General features: G+C 44.1%; 3 protein-coding genes across 28 annotated transcripts; 1 reads left to right on the top strand and 2 right to left on the bottom strand.

The window, feature by feature from the left end:
• Window positions 1-1425: 1425 nt before the first annotated feature.
• LOC125540116 lies at window positions 1426-8790 on the top strand. Of its 26 annotated transcripts, none has more exons than XR_007297204.1 (7): window positions 1432-1937; window positions 2050-2364; window positions 5738-5902; window positions 6120-6151; window positions 6263-6392; window positions 7386-7451; window positions 7831-8790. XR_007297204.1 is itself a non-coding variant. In XM_048703703.1 (6 exons), the coding sequence occupies exons 2-6, from the start codon at window positions 2138-2140 to the stop codon at window positions 7920-7922; spliced, it is 390 nt and encodes a 129-aa protein (XP_048559660.1). In that variant the 5' UTR covers window positions 1434-1937; window positions 2050-2137; the 3' UTR covers window positions 7923-8790. The 26 variants fall into 26 exon arrangements, 3 of the variants coding, with proteins under 3 accessions (XP_048559659.1, XP_048559662.1, XP_048559660.1); XR_007297206.1 differs by having other exon boundaries at window positions 1434-1937; window positions 5738-5790; XR_007297209.1 differs by having other exon boundaries at window positions 1437-1937; window positions 2050-2213; window positions 5738-5790.
• LOC125540115 lies at window positions 4371-12507 on the bottom strand. The gene is made up of 4 exons (XM_048703701.1): window positions 12494-12507; window positions 12237-12351; window positions 5624-5774; window positions 4371-5517 (listed from the first exon to the last, which is right to left on the bottom strand). Exons 3-4 carry the CDS (start codon window positions 5766-5768, stop codon window positions 4622-4624), a joined length of 1041 nt encoding a protein of 346 aa, XP_048559658.1. The 5' UTR covers window positions 5769-5774; window positions 12237-12351; window positions 12494-12507; the 3' UTR covers window positions 4371-4621.
• Window positions 12508-13335: 828 nt separating this feature from the next.
• LOC125540114 lies at window positions 13336-14975 on the bottom strand. The gene is made up of 2 exons (XM_048703700.1): window positions 14826-14975; window positions 13336-14746 (listed from the first exon to the last, which is right to left on the bottom strand). The coding sequence occupies exon 2, from the start codon at window positions 14727-14729 to the stop codon at window positions 13635-13637; it is 1095 nt and encodes a 364-aa protein (XP_048559657.1). The 5' UTR covers window positions 14730-14746; window positions 14826-14975; the 3' UTR covers window positions 13336-13634.
• Between the last annotated feature and the right edge of the window lie 375 nt (window positions 14976-15350).

Genomic DNA, 15350 nt, shown 5'->3' with positions numbered 1-15350 from the left:
GAGCATTGTGCCTCCACACCGCTCCAACGGAGACGTACTTCCCTTCAAAAGGAAGGAACTTCGGTAACACATCCTCGTCTTCACCGGATCCACTCTTGGTTATCTCTTACCTTCACTTGTGCATGCTCTTTAGTGTTTGTTCCCTTGCTTGCTTGTGTGCTTATTGTTGTTGCATCACATAGGTTGCTCACCTAGCTGCACATCTAGACAACCTTCTTTGATGCAAAGTTTAATTTGGTAAAGAAAAGCTAAAAATTGGTAGTTGCCTATTCACCCCCCCCTCTAGTCAACCATATCGATCCTTTCACTGTGGCCGGAACAAATTATACTCCCTCTGTAAATAAATGTTTTGATCACTAGTGATGATCAAAACGCCCCGTTGAGTGGGCTTATTTGTGTGACTAGCTAGTTCGTGTCCACACGTGTAAGAGCAACTCTAGCAGATGTCCAAAATTGTGTGCCGCAAAGATAGTATACGGCTCTTCCTAAAACAATTTTGCGCGATCTCAGGGTAGCCGGCAGAACAGATAAGCTAAAACATAATGCATATTTAAAATCTAGTTCGCGCTAAAAAGTTTGAGAAACACAACCGGAGTTCATCATAAATCATAGTACATAGCATAAATAGCATAGATCAAACTAAATTTAACCTAAGGAAGGCTGGCTCATCAGTCCTCGACGCCGAGGTAGAACGCCTCCGCCGACCTCCAGCAAGCATGGGTGTGCACATGGCCTTCCTTGGTGACGGCGAGCCTTTCTGTTGTGCCATCTTCTCCGGCCGCCTCTACGCGTTGCGTGACGAGCAGCTCCTCATCCGTGTCTGAGCACCTCTTGGTGTGCGGGAAAAGCGCTTCGTCAAGCTCGTGGAAGCAAGAGCTGCCGGTCTCCATGTCATGCCGGGGGAGCTTGCGCGGCGGCGGGGGGCCCCCATGCCCGCAAGCACCTCCGGCCATGGATCTGTGGGGAAAGGAAAGAAATGGGCGGAATCGCTCGCCGGAGAAAACAAAGGAGAAGGCGGAGGGGCGGAGCGTATGCAGGAAGCGAACCCTAAAATGCCCAGACCCATAGATATAGCTACGGAGGGGGCAATTTGTAGACCGCTAGTATATTTTTTTAACGGTCGGATGATTTTTACTGGACTTGTTTGGGGCCAAAAAGGCCAAAAAGATAAAACCGCCGAAATTATAAGGGCCGGTGAGAATATAGCATATCTGCTAGCGTTGCTCTAAAGCTTCGGGTGCTAGTGGGTAGTGTGCTGTTGGCATGGGCTGGTCGATAACTAATAATTGCTGCAGAGAAGACTTCAGAGCGTGTCTCATAAATGAATCATGAGGCCCCGTTGGGTATACAGGTCAGAAAAGCAAAAGAATATAAAAAAGTACTCCCTCTGTTTCGAAATAGTTGTCGTCGGGGATTGTCAGTTCATTTTTTGTCACGTTATGGTATTTCTCCCATTTCCCCTTTTGCACTCGCACTCGCTCTCTCCCCGACCACACGCTCTCTCCCGGCCAACACTCTCTCCCGACGACCACTCGCTCCTCCCCGTCCAGATCCTTTGTGCCGCCGGCCAGTCACCACCCTCTCCCTCTCGTCGGTGTCTTCCTCACTGCCGCCTTGCTCCTCGCCACCCCTAAAACTAGCAACCCGTCTCCCCCTCGTCGGTCAAAGGTGAAATTTTTACCAGCCGGGGTGCTCGATCTGTGGGCGGCGGTGCTCGATCCGTGTTGGAGCAGCGGGAGGAGGAGGGCAGTTTTGGATTGGAGCAGTGGTGCTGGACCAGAGCAGTGGGAATAGGGGGGTGGTGCCGGCCGCTCTTACTTTGTGTAGTCCTCTTCGCTCTCGTCATGCCGTTGCCACCGCCGAGGAAGACGGAGAGCCTGTCGGAGGGAGGAGCGCCATGGCCAGTTCTGACCTCCTCTGTCCAGATCCAGCTCCAGGTCAGTTCACTACTCTCCCTCTCTCCATGAAATTTTTTGGGGCAGAGCCGATTCGGCCAGCCTCCAGCTGCGAATTTCTACTGAATCGCCTGTCGTTTGTGGGTAATTTCAGCAATCATCCCCTCTTGCTGCTTGCTCTCTCAATTTCAAGACTGAAGAAGAGAACATGGGGAGCAGCAGCTGCCCTCTGCTCTGCTCTTATGCGAATGCTCTACTGCAGGACCATGGCAGCGATGCTCGCCGAAGCGGACGACAACCACTCCCGTGCAAACAAAGGTACAGACTGGTCCTGGTTGGCGATGAGGGCGCTCTGGCCTCTGTAGTTACATGAGACAACAGTTCTTTGTGCAAATGTTGACTGAATTTGCCTCTGACTCGTCTCTGCACTTGACTGAATTCGCCTCTTTGTGCAATGTTGCTGCTGCAGGTGAGCATTCAGGAAAAGAACAGTTGGCTGAACTTCAGGAAAAAGATACACCGAATCTTAGTAAGCGGATACTCATAGCCGAATTCTTTTGGATGCACATATAGTTTGTATCGCAACTTAAATAATGACAGTAAATAAACTCTCAATTGCACTGTCCAGTAATTGAAAATAAATTACACCTTTTCAGTTAATTTAAATTAACTGAAACCTTTTGTACTCCCATGATCAGTGTTACTGTACAGTAATTAACACCGAATTTGTAAGTGCAAGTAGTGCTTGTTTTCAGGAGTAGGATGCTGATCAATAGTGCTTGTTTGGAGTAATTGTTTGCTCTGTAGTGCATTTTTGCTGCAACCTAATCTGTGGAGTATCAAGCTAATTGGAAGAAAGCCAATTGCTTGCTCTGTAGGAACTTTTATGTGCTGGAGTATAGGATTTGCTGTTTAGCAAGGCTTTGAGTAATTCTACTCACTTCTCTTCTCTTTAGTAAATTAAATTTAGGAGTAGGAGTAGTTCTTAGAACTACTATGCACCTTAAAACTACTCCTGTTAAATAACTGAAACTACTCTGCACCTTAGAACTACTCCTGTTAATTAACTGAAAAAACTTTTTTAAGTTAATTAACTTAATTTCTTTCTGTTAGGAGTAGGAGTAGTTCTTGGAGTAGGAAGAGGAGCAGTGCGAAGAATTCTCTTATCTTCTCTTACTCTTCTCTTCTCTACTCTCGCTCTCTTCCCTTCGCTTCTCTTCTCTTTCTCTTCTCTTTTCAGTAGTCTGCTCCAAAATTCTGCAATGAGGCCCGTGTTTCCACTGCTATTTATTTTCTAAATCACATTTTCAGTTTTGCAAATTCTGCAATTTTGCACATGAAGCTTCAGATTTTAGCACATGAAGCTTCTGCTACTGTTAATCTTGTCATGAATCTTCTGTTGACTTGGTACATTAGCTTAAAATGAATCTTTTCCTTTAAGTAAAACTAAATGAAACTTTTTTTGTTAATTTAACAGTTGCTGACTTGCAGTAGTATAGCACTTGCAGTAGTGTAGGACATTAGTAGTTTAGTGTAGGACAGCAATAGTTTGGTGTAAGTTTCAGTTCATTAACTGAATTTTTTCAGTTACTTAACTGAAACTTTTTCAGTTACAGCAGGACTTCTCTTCTCTCTTCTTCTCTCTTCTCTTTCTCTTCTTGCATCTGTAGTTTAGTGTACTTCCCTTGTGCCCTCCATACTCCTCTCCTCTCCCACTCATTTCCTCTCCTACTACTTTGCTTGTTCTCTTCTTCTCTAAATTATCTTTCTCTTCTTCTCTAAATTATCTTATCATCTCTAAATTCACTCATCTTGTCTCCTACTACTCTCTTCTCTTCTCTTTCATTTAAATGGAGTACTCCACACAAGCAAATGAATTACACATACAAGTCTCACAAAATGGAAAAAAAATATGGAGTAAAAATGATCACAAAATGGAGTTACACATACAAGCCTCACAAAATGGAGTATTACACATATGGAGTAATTTCACATGGGATGCACTCCGCACAAGTCTCATCTCAAGGAACTACACATACTCCACATCTGAACAAGCCTCATGTCAAGCCTCGGAACAAGCCTCATCTCAAGCATCTGAACAAGCTCATCTCAAGCATCTGAACAAGCCTCATGTCAAGAATCGGAACAAGCCTCATCTCAAGCATCTGAACAAGCCTCATGTCAAGCATCGGAACAAGCCTCATCTCAAGCATCTGAACAAGCCTCATGTCAAGCATCGGAACAAGCCTCATCTCAAGCATCCGAACAAGCCTCATCTCAAGCATCCGAACAAGCCTCATCACTGAACCCTCCCCATTACCTCTAAGTTGTATAGGGCATTCGTGTAAACCTCTTTCAGGCATGTTAGTCTTGGAGGTAGCTGCCCAAGACCCTCAAGCCTTTCCTTGTTAACATGTGGTATTTTATACGCATTTCCCACCGCATGGTTCATGATCTCAATCATGCACATTTGTAGAGTTAGGAAAATTCTGTTGAGCTTGTAAACATCATAGCCTTCAAATTCCTCCAAAACACCTGCAATAAGGTCTTGTAGTGTTTTAGGACTCAGACAATCTGTCAGCGATTGCAGCGAGTTGAAAAACCCAAGGTCAAGCACATTCAAATCAGGACTGTTGGCAGGCTGTTGTACTAATCTAATGTCAAGTCCAGTTTTTGCGACAGCTGCTAGAAATTCCTGGTCATCTGGCAAGATATGGGGCTTAGCATTATCCTGCTGAATGTAGATGGTCTGTCCCAGCATCACTTTCCAGCCAAACTGCTTGTATCGCTGGCAAGACTTTCTCTATCAGGAACTCCCTCATCACTTTTCTATCGACCTTTATTGACTTTGTCTCTATTGTACCTCTGGGCCTGTTGTCGCTTCTCCTCTGAGCAGGAACTTCTTTCACGAATGGCCAGATACCGGTTTTCCTAGAGAAGGTCATGTTTCCTTCGCTGTCCCACCTTGGCCTAGCAACGGCCGTTAAAAACATCACCTTGCCAATACAGTTGCCGTGTATAGGCCTCGTAGGCTCTTCCTCCCCATCTAGCAGATAATATGTTCTATTCTTCTTTGTCATGTTAAACCACTTCTCGTCAATATGGACAACGTTATGCATAGTCTTGAACTTAGGCCTCGCAGTTGCTGTTGTTGCCTCATCAAGCATCGACAAACAAAAATTCATCCTATCCATCTTATTCTTTTCCTTTAAAGCCGGCTTCACACAGTTTGTATGCCTCCTAATCAAATTTAGCATGAACTTTCTATGAAGTGTAGTAGGGCTACATCCCAGTTGCCAGGCTAGTGATCTAATAGTAGACCTCCTATTTAATGGGATTGTTAGGGTTTTTTCTAGGTTAATGTCCTTAGGCTTTCTTCCAGAATTTCCTTTTCTCTGATCGGCAACATCTACCTCTTGACCTTGTTGAATTTGCAACATTGCTTTCCTCCAAATTCTTTGTATATTCCAAACACCCACTGCAAAAAAATTTGCAATATCTTGCGTATCGGTTTTCTTAAAAGTGCCTCCTCTACTCATACACAGTGTATGCAATGCTACATAAGCAGCAAATTTTTGCTGGTCATTGAGGGTTTTATTTTTTCTACCAACTTGTCCAGCACCTGCACCAAGACATACAACAAAGAAATGATTAAATGAAATGATCAAGTGATGAAGTGATGGACTGATCAAGTGATGAAATGATGGAATGATCAAGTGTAACTGTACCTGGATTTTGAACAATTTCATCTCCTTCCATTCCCTCTCCGGCATCTCCTTCCATATCATCTCCTACATGTCCTTCCATTTCATTTTCTGCATTTTCATCCACATCTTCTGCAGGTGGAGTGAAGTTGAGGTCTGGGAGATCCATTTTCTCCTGAAGATATGAATATGTAAGATGAAGTAGAAGTAGAAGTAGAAGTAGAAGTAGAAGTAGAAGTAGAAGTACAAGAAGAAGAAGAAGAAGAAGTACATATAAATTCAGTCTGTGTACTGTCAATTGTTGTATGTTTACTATCAAAGCAAGAATTAGTCAATTGCTGTCTGTTTACTGTCAAAGCAAGAAAGACAATATTATTATGGTCAATTGTTGTCCGTTTACTGTCAAAGCAAGAATTAGTTTCCTAGGTTAATGAAACATTACCAGCCATAATTAGTTTTCTGTATCTTAATTATCTCTGGACATTTTTGCCTGAAAACTGAATGTACAATGTTTCTGTAGATAATTTGGTCGAAAAGGGACGACATGCTGAGGTGTACAACATTCAGTTTCTCTTTCGACATGCTGAGCTCTATAAGTGCTCACATTCTTTGTATGGATCTTATTGAATAAGTACTTGTTAACATTGGTACCATTTTCTTCAGATTTTCGTTGGTGGTCTTCTGATTGATTTGGAAGGAAGAATTGTTGGTATGAATTTCATAGACGAGAATAAAACTCCCTTTTTGCCCGTCCAGATTGTTGGGAGATGCCTGAAACACTTCAGAAATTTGGGTATGTTTTTCTTTTCCTTTGCTCCTGAAGCTATTCTGTACTTAGGCCTGAAGCTATAAAATTTTGTTTCCTTGGCAAAAAATTCAGTTTACAAAAAATACTGTAAATGACATCAGTAGAGATTAGTTGAAGAGATTACTGCTTTAAATGACATCAGTAGAGATTAGTTGGTGTAGTACTACTTGAAGTGACATTACTTAGTGTAGTACTGCTTGGAGTAGCCTGCTTGCAGTACTTCTTTTCATGGAGCTGCTTGCAGTAGTTTATGATTTGCAGTCAGATTAGCTTGGAGCAGTAGCATTGCTTGCTCTGCTATTCTCTTCTCTTCTTTTATTTTAATTAAAATTAACTCAACCTTTTCCTTTAATAAAATTAGCCGGAACTTTCCCAGTTAATTAAAATAACTGAAACTGTTCCTTTAATGCTTGCATAAACTTTTTTATACTCTAATGAAGGTTTTGTGTACTCTACTGCTTGCATCAGTACTTTTAAAAATAAATGAATCTTTTCTCTCTTCTCTTCTCTTTGTCAAGGATGTACTTACTCAAGAATTACCACCACTTAGACCAAAGGACCAGTTGGTATTAATTTCAGAGATAGATGTAATTTCAGTTAAATTCAGTTATGCACACAAAATTCAGTTAATAGCTTAATGTTTTGGACTGATGATGTTGTTGGGATTTGTACTACTGAAAATTAAAAAAATGTACTCCTTTAATTAACATTGATTCATTGAGATGGTGGTATGATCAAATTAAGAAAATTCAGTACCTTTTCTGTTACTGTAGAGTACTTAAAAATTAGGAGTAGCTAGGAGCAAAATTAAAATTAGGATTAGGATGGTGGTATGATTGCTGCTATTCCTAACATCATCGGCTGGCTTGCCATCTCCTTCGCAAAAGTATGACAGTAGTGCATTTTCCAAAGGCTTAGTTTCACCACTTGCTGTTGCTGCTTCTGAACCTGTCGCGCTTGTCGGCGTTTGTTTTACAGGACACTTCTTTCCTGTATATGGGACGATTGCTTGAAGGATTTGGTGTTGGTGTCATATCCTACATGGTTAGTATAAGAAATCTTTGTGCCTGCTTTTTTTGCATTAAGTATGTCTATCTAGTTAAGTTATTAAGCAACCAAGAACATCCTAGCCGAAGTTGCATGACCCAATACTAACACCAAAAGTGATCTCACAGATGCAGAGCCACACTTAGTGCCAGAACTAACATTGTTTTCTTGAGTTCTTAATCATGATCTGGAGTACTAGCATGGAGTAATTTGTTTGCAAGAGTACAATTACAAGCATGAGTACACTGAATTTCTTGTAGCAGATGGAGCACATAAATAGCTCACCTACTGTTGATCTGCTAATTTGCCAATTTTCTGCTCCTTGCTGATCCTTGCTGCTCCTTGCTGATCCTTGCTCCTACTGTTGATCTGCTAGTTTTGACAGGTGAACAGATGGACAGTGGCTGCTCCTTGCTGATCAATTCAAAATTGCTCTGGCTATCAATTCAAGCTTGTTGTGACTGGTGAGAAGACGTCCTGGTCAATCACCACATCTGATCAATTTCTGTCTGTGGCGAGAAGAAGTGGTACAACTCCGGCGATCAATTTCTTTGGCGATTAACAATTTGGATCAATTCAAACAGCAACACAGGCAGCGCTAGTGCTGCTGTTGGTCAGTGCGGGGAGGAGCACGGGCGGAGGTCAATTGGCCGGATCCGGAGGTCCAGTGCCTGAATCGAGGAGCTGGAAGGCTGAGGCAGGAGGAGGAGCACAGGCTGCACTGCTGCTGCTGTTGGTTAGTGCGGGGAGGAGCACGGACGGAGGTCAATTGGCCGGATCCGGAGCTCCAGTGCCTGAATCGAGGAGCTGGAAGGCTCAGGCAGGAGGAGGAGGAGCACGGGCGGCGCTGCTGCTGGTCGGTGCGGGGAGGAGCATGGGCGGCGCGAAGGCCAGGAGTCGCGGGCGGCGCGACGGCCAGGAGTCGCGGGCGGCTGGAGGCTGTGGCGGATGGCGAGGGAGTTGCGTACAAGTTTGGGCTCTTGATTGGAGCGGAGGAAGGTGGCCGACGAGGAGCTGCGACCGGCGCGGACGGACGCCGGAGGTGCAGCAGTGGGATGGAGCCTGGCGGAGGGGAGGAGCGATGGAGTAAGATGAAGATCCCCGGCGACAAGAATTTCAAATTGAGGGTAGTTTAGTAGTTTATCATGTTTTCACCTGGTCGGAAAAGTTCCCCAACGACAACTATGTCGGAACAGGGGGAGTGCATGAATGGAGTTGGTTGTACAGTGCAATTTTGCGTGACCCAAAACAGACGAAAGGGAAAAGGAGAGGTGTTCGTTTGATTGGAAACCTTGTGTTCGTACTAGTAATGCAATAACATATTATATTTTATTCATTGCATGCCGGTTTAGCTTCTCTCACCGCCATGTGAAAGTAATTTTTTATTCAGCTTTGCACGGTGGCTGCCTCATGCCTCCGCTCAAAAAAGAGACCAGACCAGATTTACACAATCCTTTGGAATGACCACTATGAGCGAACCTTTCTACAGGGGTAGATGTTTTCTTTGATCCAAATGCTACCAAGGGCATTAGAACTATGGAATGGACATTCCAATCCTCTGGAAAAGTTTCAAAATCCTGTGAAGCGAACACAGCTAGGTCAGAAACAGGGGAACAGATCAGCTCGGTACAGTTCCTGCTACTAGGTGGGTGTGTTGGGTCAAAAATGCGTTTGGTTCGATCATGATGCGGCAAGACGGGCGGGATATGCACATCAATGAACGCCGGTGCGAAGGAAGTAGTATTCGGCAAACGCTGTTATACACATTCAGATTTCACTGTGAATAAATATTTTATACACAGAAACTCAACCTTACGCAAACATTCAGACAAATCTTCTTTTGCTAAATCCTGAGCGATAATATCTTTGTATCAATGCAGTAGATGTGCATACACTATCCCTACAAGAACAAAGAGTAATGCTCATAACCTTCAGGTTCCTTCAAAAATTCAGAGTACTGGAGCAGGCTCCTCTAACTTGCCTTGCCAAGTTAGGACGCTAACATAGCCCATATCCACCGCACAAATCAGATCCGATGGATCTCTTTTTTCCAGTACTACTTCTTGCCGCTGTTGCCTCGCCCTCGATTCAGGCCGCCGCTGCCCCTCCCTTTATTCAGGCCATCGTTGGTCACCATCGTGGTCACCATCAAGGGCGAGGGCGAGCTGGGTCGAGTTGATGGGTGCAGCGAGAGATAGGGCCGCACGGAGGACAGGGCATGGTTGGATGGGCTCGTGCAGAGGAGAACCAGCAGGAGACGGAGGAACTCGGACGGCTGAGGAGGCGGCGAACTCACGGGGAAGAAGGTAGCGCAGCAACGTCATTGGACAGTGATGTCCTTCTGAATTTTTACTGCCTTCTCAAGCTATATATGGCGTAGGTGAATCTATCCTGAAACCTTCTTATTGGCACTTATTCAGTATCACAGGAACAAAACAATCCTATATATCTTTTGTCTGTATCACTGCTTGTGATTTCCCCAATCAAGATTTATACACCAAATTTGGTTTGAGATCGTCGCTGATTTTGATTGATCCGTGGAGAAACTGATCTATCTAGGAAGTAAAAAAGGATCTTCCAGAAACTAAATAAGTTGAACAAGTTTCATATTTCCCGTACAACTTGAAGGTCTAAAAAAGTTCAACAATTGGAAGTCTACAGAAGTTCAACAAAATAATGATTCTGATGTTCTCCAAAGCATCATGATTAGAATATATCCTAAGTATATATGCCTCCAGTGGAGGCTCTGGCACTAGGCATATTCAGTAATTCAGTGGAGTTTGTAATGTGCTCATATCCACGCAAGTCTTCCTCATTCAGAGTTTTCACCGTTGAATGATTTTCTTTTGTCTTGAACTCTGTTTTCTTTCTTTTGTACTGCCTTTCAGTCCAATTTTTCCTTCTTTTGGAATTTTTGGCTGCCTTGTTAACTTCCTTCTTTTTTAGGCGCAGCAGCAGCCAACAAATCAGTTGTTGCTTAGAGGAGTCACTTTGGCATTCAACAAATCGTCTGATGCTGGCGGAGGCACTTCCGCATTCAACAACCGTCGTTTCACTTACTAAGGTTATCAAGTGTATTGTCGATCAAAGTACACATTCTTCAGAATGTGATGCTTCAGTTGCCAAGTTATTAAATTTGTGTGATAGGCCATTGTGGCGGAGAACTGTCTCTATATTTGGATCTGCAATCACAATCCTTCCATGACTATCCTTAACAGATCCTGCTCGTGCTTCTTGGGTCCATCGCTTCAAAATATAGTGTGATGGAAGGAACTTAATGCTCATCATGTCAAGAACTTTTAAAGCATGTGCACACAATATCCCTAGTCTATCAAACTGATCACAAGTGCATGATGGTGTTTGTTCCAAAGGGTTACCAGTAACTTCCCATTATTCTTCAAATATTGGATGCTCAAAAGGATATCCAATTTTAACCATGTATTTGTATTGTCCATCTAGTGCTTCGGCGCATGCTGATATAGATCTCCGGTATTCCTTTTGAAAAAAATCGAATATAGTAGGAGTATAAAGTGGGCCAACATGCATCAACATTGGGGTCTTCATTTTGATTCTTGGCAAGTACTTCCTGGAATCAAACTCTGAATTGACCTCAACATCTCTTTTTACTTTTGACAGCTCTTTCGAAGTCCTGAAAGAACCGGACAACGTCTAAATCTGACTTCAGATGATGCTTCAAGTCATTGTTGAGACTCTCACTTAGCTGCATGCTCTGCATACCCAAGGTAAATGCATTTATCATGAAACATTTTTCCCACTTCTCTTTTACTTTGTAAATACTACCGAACCAAGTTTGTGCTGGCACTTGAGCCCTCAGATTTTCAAATGCTTCCTCAAATTCTTCTTGGTGCCCATGTTGATACATGCAAGCACTGAAATCTGCAAGATTCTTTGTCCACATAACTAGATAAATGTGTACATAATCCATGTCGTGATTCAAGAATAACATACCCAACTGTCTTTCCCATTGCACAATCTTGATTCAGTATATATGGTTCTAGGATGCTTCTCACTATGTACTAATAAGAAAGAATCAAACAAGCATTCAAAAGATTCAGATGTCTCATCATAGAGGAGAGAAGCACCAAAGATAACAGTTTCTCTAAAATGGTTGAATCCAACGAACACACCAAATGGCCTATGTTCCTTATTTGCTCCAAAAGTGGTGTCAAAGGTCATGACATCGCCAAAATGAGCTTAATCAATTATCACCTTAGCATCAGCCCAAAAAATGTTTGTTATTTTTCATCACAGTCCAGCTGTAAAACATATTTGAATGCTGGATTCTCTGCAGCTTTGTCTTGAAAATACTTCAACATGCTACCCGCTTCACCATACTTAAGGTCCCTTTGATGCTTAGTTCTCAAATGATTCTTGTGATCCCGAGGAGTGTAGCTCAGGTTAGATGATCCGTCAACCCGTCAACTAGCAAACTCATGAGCAGCTTTTAGTGCAATATCAGAGTCGTCAGCACATTCAATTTCAAAAGCCTGCACTTCAAAGATCATTCTCTTTCATAGCAATAGGTGGCATGCTTCTGGCAATTGAAGTGTGTGATTGTGTTCAAGAAAAAGATCAGATATTGCCCAGTTACCAGCTTCACGATTTATTGAAAGGGTCATACGAACTCTACAGTCAATTCTAGTCTCAGCTGTTGGATTCTTAACAACATTATATCTTTTGTCTACTGCCTTTTTACCCACTTTGAAACAAACATATTTGCAGGAGGTAACTTTCCCATCAAATTTGCTTCTGTTTTAATACCTTTTTCTGATGCTGAACCCCATCCTTCCTCCGTAATATCCCCAAAATTTCCAAGCCTCATCTAGGGTGTTGAACTTCATGCCAAGCTGCGGTATCCAAGTGGGCAATACATTCTCTGTAGAATGCACAAGTGCAGAAAATAGGGTCACTCATTTGCAAGAAAAGAGAGGAATCCAACACAAAATTGAAAATGTTATTCTCACTTGTTTGAATCTGCTTCTGCTTGGTTCTCCATCGCGCATGTTTGAATCTGCCACTTGTTTGAATCTGCAGAAAATAGGGTCATCGCGCATGAAACATGACATGGTTTTAGTTCAAATTTGAGTTCAAATTTGAACTAAAACCACGTCATGTGTTTCCAAACGGAGGTAATAGTACACAAGCATATGTAGAAGCTTTACAAATTAGTCGCTGGTCCAGTACAGAACAGGCTAGGACATTTCATTTGATCCTGATGTTTCTAAGAGAGTGGCTATTTTTTATTTAGTTATCAAAATACCCCAGTGACTTCATTGAAGAATCAACACTACTTGGAAAGAACTGAACACAACACATTGAATCAGAAGGCAGTATCAAACGAAAATACTTCATCCTCAATTCATTCTAATAATGTGCAATCTCTAACCATAGGTGGGAGAGAGGATCAGGCATGTACTTTCACCTCCTTTCTCGCCGGATTCTTATCCTCCTCATCTAACCCACGCCGGATTCTTGTCCTCCTTCTCCGCCGGCTTCTTAGAGCAGGGAGCAGGGGTGGTGCCTAGGGAGATAGAAAGGCAGCACACACCGGGACGAGCAAGTTACGGGGGGGTGCGGGGACCAGGGGTGGCGCCAGTGGCGTGCCCTATCTGCTGACAACCGATTCGCTTCGTTGTGATTCCCTACTGTTAGCAGGCTGCATGGAACTGCATCTCTCATAGAGAAAACAAAGAGACGCTAGAGAGTGCCCTGATGATCTGAGGAGTTAGTACGCAAGTAAAATTGGTATAAGGAACAAGAGCCAAAAAAAATATTTTCATATCTTCTTTTCTCTGACAAGCAGATTTAACATATCTTTGAATGCTTCTCAACAAATACTTCAACAAAGTTCTAGAGATAATAGAGGAATAATAATTCATTGTTTAAAGATGTTGCCCGCCAGGCAACTTTACTAGTTTATAAACTTGGAAGAGTAATACATATAGGAAGGAATGCACAAGTTACATCCATGTTGATCTGGCTGCTGCAAAGTAGAAAGGGACAGGCTGACAGCTTATTTTATCCCTTAAACTTTAGGGCTTGTTCGGTTCAGTTTGCTGGAGATTGCAAGGGGTTGAGCGGAATGAAATCCGCAAGCCAAAACCCCACTAAATCCCCTCCCATCACCTTGGGGAGAGGATTAGCCGAAGCCTTGGTGACTTAAAGAACACACTGGATGCCGGCATAGCTGATAAATGACTTGTGCTTGATCATTTGGAGTTCAGATGATCCTCTGTGGACTACCTCCACACCGGTAAGCACAGCCGCTGTGTTGCTGGGATTACCCTGAGCGTCTTGCTCCCCGGTGTCAAAACTTTTGAAGATGCAAAACCTGCCGGCTCCAAGGTACAGCAGGCTACCCCTTATCTGCACCCATCCATGAGGCGTGTCGAGGACCTGCCAGTTATGCAGCAACTTGGGAGCCCTGCCAAGGTTGGAGAGGTCCAGCGCGCACAAGTTGTTGGCGCTGTTGCCGGCCATGCCGAACCAGAGACTGCAAAGCTCAGGGACATGCTCAGCCCGTCCATGGAATGGCAGGGTCCAGCGGCCAGCCTTTTCCCAGGTGCAGCTAACCGTGTCGAAGCAGTAGGTGCCGATGGAGCTTGGCCCAGCGGAGGATATGCAGATGGTCGAGCCATCACGAAGCAACATGTAGGACTGGATGGCTGTGCAGTTATAGGCTGGGTTGTTGACGTAGGGCGGCCGAGGGAGCCGGTGCCACTCCCAGCTATTCTTGCCGTAGATGAGGGCTTCGAAGATGAAAGCATTGCGAGCAGCGGGAAACCTGTCCATAACGTACAAGGCTTGATGGGAGGTGTCCGCACGAGTGATAGACAAGGAGACGGGGCTGTCCCCCTTGGGTTCGTTAAGGCAGGGAACGGGCTGGATGGAGCCGCTGACGGCGTTGCAGAGGATGGTGTTGCCCGCCGAGTCCATGGAGAGGATCTTACCATCGCCCCTGCCTTGTCCGTAGAAGGGCAAAAAATCGAGCCTTGGGCCGTCTAAGCGGTATGCTTCCAATCTGAGCCTGGGCGGAGGCATCCGCGAGATGTTCTCCGTCCATGGTGGCGCCACGGCTGATGATGGCAGCGTCGTATTCCCCTCCTTGGGTTGCGCTGCTGCTGCTGCCGCTGCCTTTGCTTCCGCCGTGGACCGGTAGAAGAGTTGCTCCCCGGCCTTGATGCGGCTCACCGTGTACAAGCTGCCACCGCCAGACCTCTGCATCACCACATTCAAGAACTGCCGCGCCTTCATTTTGATTCTCCCCACTCCTACAAAACAGAGACCACGAATTAGATTATAGTAGTATTTGATCTTCTCCTGGCGTTACAGAAGATACTTCCATAATACCTGGAACAGAACTTATTCCGTCGGACTAATTGAAGCTGGCGTTGTTGGATGAGCGGCGGCGGCGGCGGCGGCGGGATGGGGATGGGGAGTGCGATCTAGGTCTAGCCGTCATGCCTTTTTCTCTCCTCTTCTTATGTGGATCAATGGATGGATAACCCACAGGCCACGGCTCGGCTGGGCCACATTACCATGATGGCTAACCGATCCGTGATTGCGCGAGAGCTATATCTCGCTTAGTGCGAGACTACATTCTGTCTCGCTAAAGGATTTCCCATGCTATGTACTCCCTCCGTTCCTAAATATAAGTATTTTTATAGATTCTAATATGGGCTACATACAGAGCAAAATGAGTGAATCTATACTCAAAACTATGTCTATATGTATTTGTGTTTAGTTCATATTGAAATCTCTAGAAAGACTTATATTTATAAACAGAGGGAGTACAGTAATATAGGACGACACGTTTCTGCACGCTCGCGGCTAGCTCGCTCAGGCACGCTTCATTCGCTCTCTGAGTTTTGCTCA

Source organism: Triticum urartu, chromosome 2, assembly GCF_003073215.2.
Source record: "Triticum urartu cultivar G1812 chromosome 2, Tu2.1, whole genome shotgun sequence".
In the NCBI taxonomy this organism is placed as follows: domain Eukaryota; kingdom Viridiplantae; phylum Streptophyta; class Magnoliopsida; order Poales; family Poaceae; genus Triticum; species Triticum urartu.
This window is presented reverse-complemented; position numbering and strand designations above follow the sequence as displayed.